At 43.5% G+C, this 11179-nt stretch overlaps 1 protein-coding gene across 1 annotated transcript in view; it reads left to right on the top strand.

Annotated features, from left to right (window-relative positions):
- The window catches only part of LOC144492305 (lysosomal protective protein-like), a 40049-nt gene continuing 28870 nt past the window's right edge, over positions 1-11179 (top strand). Inside the window, exons 1-3 of the mRNA XM_078210294.1 lie at positions 1-158; positions 9867-9978; positions 10488-10625. Of these exons, the coding sequence (XP_078066420.1) occupies positions 1-158; positions 9867-9978; positions 10488-10625 (408 nt within the window). The remainder of the gene's footprint in view (positions 159-9866; positions 9979-10487; positions 10626-11179) is intronic.

The following is an 11179-nucleotide window of genomic DNA, read 5'->3' as shown; positions in this document are numbered from 1 at the left end:
ATGATGTGGTGGGGTTTGCTGTTGCTCTGTGTGAGCGGCGCTCTGGGATATTACGCCCAAGATGAAGTCCTGTCCTTGCCGGGTCTGAAGACCAAACTCAACTTTAGGCAGTGGTCAGGGTACCTACAGGCATCTCCTGGTCAACATCTACATTATTGGTAAGTGAATGGGGCGCCACATAGCTGGCATGCTGGATACCCTACCTTGACATTGGGGACACAATAGAACTAGTGTCTGACAGTCCACAGTCTCCTGAACTCTCAATGGGTGAAGGTCCAGATTAGATTCCTGGTCTGTGTAAAGTTGGATATTATAACAGGGCTCAACTAAACTTTGGGCTTGCTCATGAGATGAGGTTGGGGGAATTTGTGATTGGGAGAGACTGTGCAGCTTTTATTGCTTCTAATTACTTTTTATTTAATCCCAGTGATGCCCTCCACTGTTCAATGTCCCATTGGCATCTAGTGTTTGTGATCAGACAGAAAGAATGAATGTTGGGGGCGTGGGGAGGATCAGATTGTAGGATATATCCAGGAAGAGTCAAAGTGGAGAATAAAGAAAACATCTTGCATTTATATTGCACGTTTCCTGACTACTGTTCATCTGAAAATGCATTACAGACAATGAAGTATTTTTGAAGTGTAACCACTGTTGTAATGTAGGAAATGGAGCAACCAATTTGTGCACAGCAAGCTCCCACAAACACCAATGTATAAAGAACAGATAATCTGTTTTTCTGAAAGTGATTGAGGGAGAAATATTGGCCAAGAGAGCTTCCCATTCTACTTCAGCGGGATCTTTTAGGTCCACCCAAAAAGGCAGAGACTTGGTTTCACATTTCATCTGAAAGACGGCACTCTGACTGTACTGCATTCCCTTCACTGGAGTGTCAACCGTCATTTCTACTTGACAACAGCCCATTGACCTACTATTGTCTCCATGGATTTACTGAATATTTCCAACATATTCTGGTTTATTTTAATAGTTTAGATATTCAAGTCCTAGGGTTAGGACCTAAACACACGACCTTGTGACTAAGAGACAAGTGATCCCAACTGAGCCTCAGTTGACACAAAGGAGGAGGAATCAGTCTTTCAAAACCAAAATTCTGCAGTGTACCCTATGCTTCCCCCTGCTTCCCCACCCCTTATCGCCCATTTTTCACTCCCTCCTCCTGGAAATGGTATCATGTGTGTTGATAGAAAGGCTGCAGAATCCTGGCATTATCCTAAATGAAGAAGATTGGAGAGATATATTTGAGGAGGTTTTAGCATATGTTAGGAGTTGTAGATATACTGTGATGGGATTAGTATTGTTCAGTTATATTGCATTGTGGTTAAAATAAATGTGAGGTTATTTGCTATTATTAACTCTCAACTTTACTTCTCCAACTAATTTCTGGCCAGCCTCCGAAGTTCTATCCAGTTTTTTTAGATATGAGTTATGGGGACAGTGCAGGAAAATAGCACTTTGGTGCTCAACCATGATCGATCTAAATAGAAGGCCAGTATTGAGGGGCCGAATGGCCTACTTCTGCTCCTATTTCTTATGTTTCTACCCTCCACAAACCTAGTGTCATTCACTACTCTGCTGCCCATGTCCTTACTCACAGCAAGTCCATTTCACCCATCATCCCTATGCTCACTGACTTGTATGGGCAATGCCTAAATTTTGAAAACTTCAAACTTGTTTTCAAATCCCTCCATGGACTCGCCTCCCTCTTCGTCTGTAATTTTCTCCAGAATAGCCCATCCCCCAACCTTCCAAGTTAATTTTGTTTCTTTCATTCCGGCCTCTTAAGCACCTGATTTTAATTGATCCAGCATTGACCATTTCTATTCATTCGTAGCACATGAACGTCGCAGGCTGGCCAGCATTTATTTCCCATCCCTAGTTGCCCTTGAAACTGAGTGGCTTGTTAGGCCATTTCATAGGGCAGTTGAGTCAACCACAATGCTGAGACTCTGGAGTCACATGTGGTCCAGACCGGCAGATTTCCTTTGCTAAAGGATATTAGTGAACCAGATGGGTTTATCCTACAATCGACAATGGTTTCATGGTCATCAGTAGATTCTTAATTCCGGATATTTTTATTGAATCCAAATTCCACCTACTATGGCAGGATTCGAACCTGGGTTCCCGGAACATTCGTTGAGTTTCTGGATTAATAGTCTAGTAATAATATCAATAGGCCATTGGCTCCCCTATCGCCTGGGCAGTTGAAGACAATGTAGTTGACTCTGAAATGGACTAGCACTCGGTTCAAGGGCAATTAGGGATGGGCAATAAATGTTGGCCCAACCAGTGACGCGCACAGACAAAGAAAAAACACTTTCCACCTTTAAGATGCTCCTCAAAACCTTAATCTTTCACCAAGATATTGGTTGTCAGCCCTGAGATCTCCTTGTATAGAATCTCTTCTGTACAGATGGAGACCATTCCGCCCATCGAACCTGCACTGACAACAATCCCACCCAGGCCCCTATCCCCGTAACCCCACATATTTACCCTGCTAATCCCTGACATTCAGAGGCAATTTAGCATGGCAAATACAAACTCCATGCTGACAATGACCCGAGTCCCTTGTGCTGTGAGGCAGCAGTGCTGACCACTGTGCTTACTACAATATGGCTTGGTGTCAAATTTTTGTTGTAGTGTTCATGTGAAGCACATTAGAATTGTATGTCAAAGGTGCCAAAAATTGTTGTGGTTTCCTTGAGTGTTTATTCAGTTCACCTTGCATATAGAGAACACAAAGGATGCTATCTGTTAATTGTACATCAATTAGGAGTAATTATATTCAGCTAGTGGGCATTAGTTCATAGAATAGAATCCCGACAGTGCAGAAAGAGGCCATTTTGCCCATCAAGTCTGCGTCAACAACAATCCTACCCTATCCCCATAACCCCACATATTTACCCTACTACCCCCCTAACACTAAGGGTCAATTTAGCATAACCAATCAACCTAACCGCACATCTTTGGAGTGAGGCAGGAAACCCACAGAGACACGAGGAGAATGTGCAAACACCACACAGACTGTTACCCAAGGCCGGAATTGAACCCGGGTCGCTGGTGCTGTGAGGCAGCAGTGCTAACGATTGTACTGCCCTAAACCACTATGACACTGCCACCCTAAACAGGAACAGTCTGAAAATCTGTTTGTTGATTAGAGATGCATGAAATGTGATGTGTGTTTCTCTGTTAATAAAAGCTTTTATGAATAAAAGCAGAAACGGGCCATTCGGTCCCTCAAGGCTGCTAGACCACTCAGTTAGATCATGGTTGATCTGTTTGTCTTATGAATTCCACATTCCCATCTACCCCCGATTAACCTTGCATTCTCTTGGTCTAACAAGGATCTACTTCTGCCTCACAAATAATCAATCACTCTGCCTCCACTGTCTTATGTGGCGGGGAGTTCCGAAGTCGCACAACCCTCGAGAATAAGTTTCTCCTCACTCTGCCCTAAAAGGGTAACTCCTAATTTTACACAGTGCCCCCTAGTTCTGCAGCCACCCACAAGAGGAAACATTGTTTCCATATCCACCTTGCCAATATTGTTCAGAATCTTGTATACTTCAATCAAGTCGCTCCTCAATCTTCTAAATTCCAGTGGAAACAAGTTCAGTTTGTCAAACCTTTCTTTGTAAGACCTGTTCCAAGTGTCAATCGAGTAAACCTTCTCTGAATTGCTTCCAATGTATTCACATCCTTCCTTAAATAAGGCAGCCAAACTGTGCACAGTAATTGAGACGTTGGCCTGAATTCTCTGGTTTTGCACACCTCGCTACCGCTGCTGATCAGAATGGAGAATTTGGCACTCAGCCAAATCTCCATTCCCAGCAGCAGAACAGGAGAATTACAACCCTGGTCCCACCAATGCCCTGTATAAATGAAGTACAACATCCTTCCTTTTATGTTCAATTCCTCTCAAAATAAAAAATAACATTCCATTAGCCTCCTTAATTACTGCTGTACCTGCATACTAACGTTTTGTGATTCATGCACTAGAGCACCTAGACCCTTCTGCACCTCAGAATTCTGCAGCCCTTCTTCTCCATTTCAGCACAAAAGAGGACAAAGAAAAGTATGGAACAGGCCTTTCGGCCCTGTGCCGATCATGATGCCCTAACTAAACTAAAAACAAAATTCTGTCCGCACTCAGTCTGTTCCCTCCATCCCCTCCCTATTCATGTACCCATCTAGATGCCTCTTAAATGTTGCTAATGTGCCTGCTTCCACCACCTCCTCTGGCAGCACATTCCAGGCATCCACCACTCTATGTAGAAAAACCTCCTGCACACATCTCCTTAAATCTTGCCTTCCCTCATTATCTTGAACCAGTGCACCCTTGCAATTAACATTTCCACCCTGGGAAAAAGCATCTGATTATCCACCCTGTATATGCCACTCAATTTTGTAGACCTCTATCAGGTCTCCCCACAGCCTCCATCTATCCAGTGAAAACAATCCTAGCTTATTCAACTTCTCCTCACAGTCAATATCCTCAAGATCAGGCAATATCCTGGTGAATCTTCTTTGCACCCTCTCAAAAGCGTTCACAGCCTCTGGTACTGTGGTGACCAGAACAGTACACAATACTCCAAATGCGGTCTAACCAAGGTTTTATATAGCTGCAAAATGATTTCCCAACTCTTGCACTCAATGCCCCAGCCAATAAAGGCAAGCATACGATATGCCTTCTTGATCGCCTTGGCCACCCGTGTTGCCACTTTTAGGGAACTTTGGACCTGCATGCCCAGATCCCTCTGTATGTTAATGTTCCTAAGAGACAATCCATGGCACTATCAGCAACATGGTAAGAAGTTTCACAACACCAGGTTAAATGTTGTGAAGAACAGAAGTTGTGAAACTTCTTACTGTGTTTACCCCAGTCCAACGCCGGCATCTTCACATCATGACTATGAGCAACTCCACCAATCTTTGTGTCATCCGCAAACTTACTAATCAGACCACCTCCAGATCACTTATATATACAACAAACAACAGAGGTCCCAGCACTGATCCCTGTGGAACACCACTAACTGCAGATCTCCATTCTGAAAAACCGCTACTCTGTCTTCTATGACCAATCCAGTTCTGTATCCATCTAGACAACCCACCCGAATCCCATGTGATATTAGTTTTTGTACCAGTCTGCTATGTGGGACCTTGTCAAACACCTTACTAAAGTCTATATAAACTACATACACAGCCCTTCCCTCATCAATTATCTTTGTCACCAAATCAAAAAACTCAAGCAAGTTGGTAAGACATGATCAAAATCATGCTGCCTGTCACTAACTAGTCAATTTTTTTCTAAATATGCATATATCCTGTCCCTCAGTATCTTCTCCAAAAACTTCCCCACCACAGAAGTCAGCCTCAGCAGCCTAAAATTTTCTGGGATTATTCCTGCTTCTTTTCTTAAATAAGGGAACAACATTGGCTATTATCCAGTCCTCTGGAGCTTCATCTGTGGTCAAAGAGGATGTGAAGATATCTGTTAAGGAATATCCAAATATCTGTTTGGATGTATTTGGCCCTTGCCCAATTAATCAGCCTCACCTGAGGGCCACTCCAGCTACTTCTTCCCTTGCCTCCCGCAGTAGCCTGGGATAGATCCCATCCGGCCCTGGGACTTGTCTACATTCATGCAATTTAGAATATTCAACACTTCCTCCTTTGATATATTGACATTCTCTGCAGCGTTCACACACCCATCCGTGACCGCAACATCCATCATGTCCTTCTCTTTGGTCAATACTGATAAAGTACTCATATTAAGGATGTCACCCACTTCCTGTGGTTCCACATATAATTTCCCTCCATTGTCCTTGAGTGGGCCTACTCTTTCTCTTGCTACTCTCTTGGTTCTAATATATGCATAAAAAAGCCTTCGGATTCTCCTTGACCCTGTTTGCCAGAGACATTTCTTGGTCCCTTTTAGCCCTCCTAATTCCGCACTTAAGTTCCTTCCTACTTTCTCTATACTCTTCAAGGGCTTAGTCAGTTTTTAGTTGCCTAGACCTATTTATCATAAGCTTCCTTTTGACTAAGCTTACAATTTTTCCCTTGTCATCCATGGTTCCTGAATCCTGCCATTTCTATCCTTCATTTTTGCAGGGACGTGCATGTCCTGCTCTTCAATCAACTGGCCTTTAAAAGCCTCCCACATGCCAGGCGTAGATTTGCCCTCAAATTGCTGCTCCCGGTCCACATTCACTAGTTTCAGACCAATTTGGATGTATTTGGCCCTTGCCCAATTAAGCAGCCTCACCTGAGGGCCACTCCTGTCCTTATCCATGATTATCCGAAATCTTATTTAATTATGGTCGCTAAGCCCAAAATACTACCCCACTAAAACATCGATCACCTGGCCTGGCTCATTCCCCAACACCAAGTCCAGTATGGCCCCCCCTCCCTGGTTGGGTTGCCAACATACTGTATCAAAAAGCCCTCCTGGACACATCTAACAAATTGCTCTGCATCCAACCCCCTGGTTGTAAGGTAGTCCCAGTCAATATGGGGGAAGTTAAAGTCACCCACCACAACGATCCAGCTTTTTTCTCACCCTTTCAGTATCTGACTACAAAACTGCTCCTCTATCTCCTGCGGGCAGTTGGGAGGTCTACAGTACACTCCCAACATTGTGATTTCATCCTTCCTATTCCTGAGCTCCACTCATAATGCCTCACTACAAGATCCCTCCAATGTGTCCTCCCTCAACACAGCTGTGATCTGCTCACTAATCAGTAATGCAACTCCTCCACTCCTTTTGTTTCCCCTTCTGTCACATCTAAACAACAATATCCTGGAATGTTAAGCTGCCAGTTCTGTCTCTCCTTTAACCATGCTTCCATAATGGCAATAACATCATAATTCCATGCAGTAGTCCAGGCTTTCAGTTCATCTGTCTTACTTGTTATACTTCTTGCATTGAAGCAAGATGTACCCCAGACCTCCAGTCCCTCCAAGTCCCACAACTTCCCTCTGTCCGTTCTTACTCTGCGCTATGTTTATCTCAGTTTCACTTTCTTCCCCGGTCCCTACACTTACTGGCTTGCTGTTCCAGTTCCCAAACACTGCCACACTAGTTTAAATTCTCTCGAACAGCACTAGCAAGTAATACTCTGCTTTTTTTGTTCTTCCTGCCAAAGTGAACTTCATTATATGCCATCTGCCAGATACTTGCCCACTCACTCAACCCATCTGTCTGCACTTTTCTTCTGTGCTCTTCACAACATATTTTCCTACCTATCTGTGTCATCTGCAAATTTAGCTCCCATATCTTTGCTCCCATTATCTCAGTCACTGATATAAATTGTGAAACTTTGAGCACAGATCCCTGCGGGACTCTATTCATCACATCTGGACAATCAGAAAAAAGACCCATTTATGCATACTCTCAGTTTCTGCCAACCAGCCAATCTCTATCTAGGATAACATATTACCCCTTACACCATGAGCTTGTATTTTCTGCAATAACCTTTGATGTGCATCTTATCAAATGCCTTCTGGAAATCCAAGTACAGTGCATTTACAGGCTTCCCTTTATCCAAAGTGTATAAAGTCTCCTTCAAAGGACTCCAGTAAATTGGTTAAACATGATTTTCCTTTCACAAAACCAGGGTGACTTTTCCGGTTTACCTTAAGTTTTTCTAAATGCCCAGCTGTAACGTCCTGATGACCGATTCTCATATCTTCACCACAACAAATGTCAAGTTAACTGGCCGGCCTGTAGTTTCCTGTTTTTTCTCTCCCTCCCTCTTGAGTATTTGCTTCTTTCCAGTCTGATGGAACTTTGCCTGAACCAGTGTATAAATGTACAGAGACTGGGCTCTAGTGTTCATTCCATCACTGCCTGGCTATTTGAATTTGAACACTATCTATTATAATTCATTAGTTAGTATCTGGACTAAAGTTCCCTATGATGATCCTTGTAACATTTTCCTTGATTTTGGGTGGCAAAGAGTGCACTCCAGATTGTAGGGGACAGAGGTCCATTTATGAAAATGATTGGCAAAGCTGAACCTGAGCAAATATCTGGTTCCAAAAACTCCACAAGAATTAACAGAAACAAGTTTTTGTATGTGTTCGGTATCAAAGAGAGATGGGTTAGAAGAGCAAGGTTCAAGTCTTGAACACTTGAGCTTTACAGAGAATGACATTTGAAGATGGAAATAGAACTTGTTCTGAAAGCAGAATCTGTTTGGTGGTGGATGGACTGAAGGAAGACATGTAAAAGTTCCACTTCAGGTAAAGCATCCAAGAACTTTGATAGATGCAAAGGGACTAGGGGTTGAATCATCAGATAAATGCTGGGGATAATCCTTATCCTTTTAGTTCAATGCAGGTGCAGGGATCAGGGGCCAGAGAGACACCAAGTCAATAATTCTTATTTATCATCTACTAAAGAGAGGCACCTTTTTAATATCTTTACTCTACACTGACAACTGAACTATGTTACTTTCCGTTCTATGCACACTCTGTATGAAGGATGAATAAAGTAGAACTGTAGAACCAATACAGTGCAGAAGGAGGCCATTCAGCCCATTGATCCTGCAATGATTGTCTGAAAGAACACCTGCACCATGAAATACAAAAACAAGCAGTTTCCATGTAAGACTCATTGGCCTTATGCAAATGTATAGGAGATATGGATGACACTGGAATTTTACAAATCCAAAATAAAAAACTGAATAACTAGTAAAAAAAGTGGAATCAGAGTTGATCTTATTGAAACATCAAAGATTCTGAAGAGGCTTGATAGGGTAGACATCGAGAGATTGTTTCTGTGGATTGGGTAATCTAGAAGAGTCTCAGGATAAAGGGATGATCATTCAGGGCTGAGACAAGGAGAGGTTTCTTCACGCAAAGGGTTGTGAATCTTTGAAATTCTCTACCCCAAAGGGTTGTGGATGCTCCATCATTCAATATATTTAAGGCTGGGGTAGACAGATTTTTGGTCTCTTGTGGAATCAAGGGATATGGGAAGCAGCTGGGGAAAAAGGAATTGAAGCCCAAGATCAGCCATGACTGTGTTGAATGGTGGACCAGGCTCAATGGATTGGACGGTCTACTCCTGCTCCTATTTCTTGTGTTCAGATCTGGACCTCAATTTGCTCTCCCCATCTGTACTTTATCGCGTTTGATGCCCCTACATAACAGAACTCCATGGGTCTCAGTCCTGAATGCTCCAACTGTCCTCCACAATCCCCAACCTTCTTGGCCTCAAGATTTCCACTACTCTTTGGTTGATGAACTACTTCCTAATTTCACTCCTGAAGGGTAATCCACAAAAGGAAATCGATTCTCCATATCTTCCTGTTAAACCCTTTTCACATATTAAAGACCTCAATTAGATTGCTTCATTGTAAAAATGTTAATAATATAAACAGAACCCGTGCTTTCAGAAGACAAGGGCCAGATGGGTGATTCTCCAATCCAGTGACTACAGACAGAGTAGAGGGGGAAAGCTGGTTCCCATTGGCTCAAGGATCAAAAAAACAGAGAAATCGATTTAAAATCATTGACAAAAAAGAGCAACAACTTTTTGGACACTGAGTGGTGAAGATCTGGAGTGTACTGCCTGAGAGGGTATTGGAGGCAAGCTACATTTGTGCTTTCCAAAAGGAAATTGGATAATTATCTGAAGGGAAAGGATTGGCAGGGCTCCAGAGGTCACGCAGGAGAGTGGAACTAGCTGAGTAGGTCTTACAGAGAGTTGGTGTGCTTGAAAGTGGATGAATAGCTTCCCCCCTCTGCTGGAACCATTTAATGATCCTGATGTGCCTTATCTCTCCACTCTTGCATTGTCCCCAAGAACACACACTCATTCCAACTTGTTTTGGCTCCTGCAGGTTTGTGACATCCCAGCGAGACCCAGTCAATGACCCTGTGGTCCTGTGGCTGAATGGTGGACCTGGGTGCAGTTCCTTAGGTGGATTACTCACTGAAAATGGACCTTTGCATGTAAGTACTTGCCTCACTGAAGAGTGAGGATTGAGTTTTACTGTTGGCTAACCTCAGAAAAAACAGCAGTGTTGGCTTTAAATCTCTTCTGGCAAAGTGGAAAGGGAACATCCAGGGTTCCTGATTCTGTCCTGACCCAATGCCTGCCTATCACCCCGAGATGGTGCTTGAAGATTGGAAAACCTAAGCCCTTGTTTTCCCTTCCCAATGCCAGGACATGCATTCGGGATGGAACCTGGTCAGTCTAGCTCAGTGCTGTACAGGATTGTACATTTATACTCTACTCCCCAATGGTTCAGAGTTTTGATTTGAAATAGAGAAACGTGCACTGAACAGGAGGTAAAAAGCCAAGAAGCTCCTGAAGGCTGCTGTGTGTAGCGCTCTGTGGGTCTGGGGGAGGTTGAGAGGTGATGGGGGTGTTGCAGTGGAGTGTAGGAGGTTTGGCAAGTTGGGTAATGCAGATTCAGGTCAATAGGTCACATCCTGTTAACTCATGTGTTTGCTTCCAGGTGAAGGATAATGGTCGCACACTCTACACCAATGAGTACAGCTGGAACAAGGTGGCCAATGTTCTGTACCTGGAATCTCCGGCTGGGGTTGGCTTCTCCTATTCTGATGATCAAAACTACGCCACCAATGATATTGAGGTATTGTGCTCAACCTGCCACCCCTGGGAGAACTTCCCAGGTGGTAAGAGCTGGTTACTGCTGGCTGGGTCACCCAAGGGTAGAAATGTGCCTGCAAATTCCAAAACACTAATCACTTGAAATTCAGGGCTATTTATTTCTTGCATCCACCAATCAGTGCGTCACACAAGGTAGCTGCTTGAGCAGCAGGTGTTGACTATCCTATCCAGACTGTTGATTGAGATGGATCTTGTTCTAGATGAACCTTTACACATCACCACGTTCATTTTCTTCATTGAGAGACTGAGGCCTCTGCTCTTTTCTTCCCCTTCCTTCTCCTGTGTTCTCTGCACTCTCTCCTGACTCTGATTTTGAGAATGACGGGTCTTCTTTTCACTCTGCGGTTTAATTTTATTTTGACATTCAGAAGTCTTACAATCATCCCTGTACCAAAGAAAAGCCAGGCAGTGTACCTCAATGGCTGTTGCCCGGTGGCTCTGACATAGATCATTATGAAGTGCTTTGAAAAGACAGTAATGGCGCAGCTCAATTCAGGCCTCCCAGATTGCATGGAT

This window comes from Mustelus asterias, chromosome 4, assembly GCF_964213995.1.
Source record: "Mustelus asterias chromosome 4, sMusAst1.hap1.1, whole genome shotgun sequence".
NCBI classification, from domain to species: Eukaryota; Metazoa; Chordata; class Chondrichthyes; order Carcharhiniformes; family Triakidae; genus Mustelus; species Mustelus asterias.
Note: the sequence above shows the minus strand (reverse complement) of the source record. Positions and strands in the feature narration are given on the sequence as shown.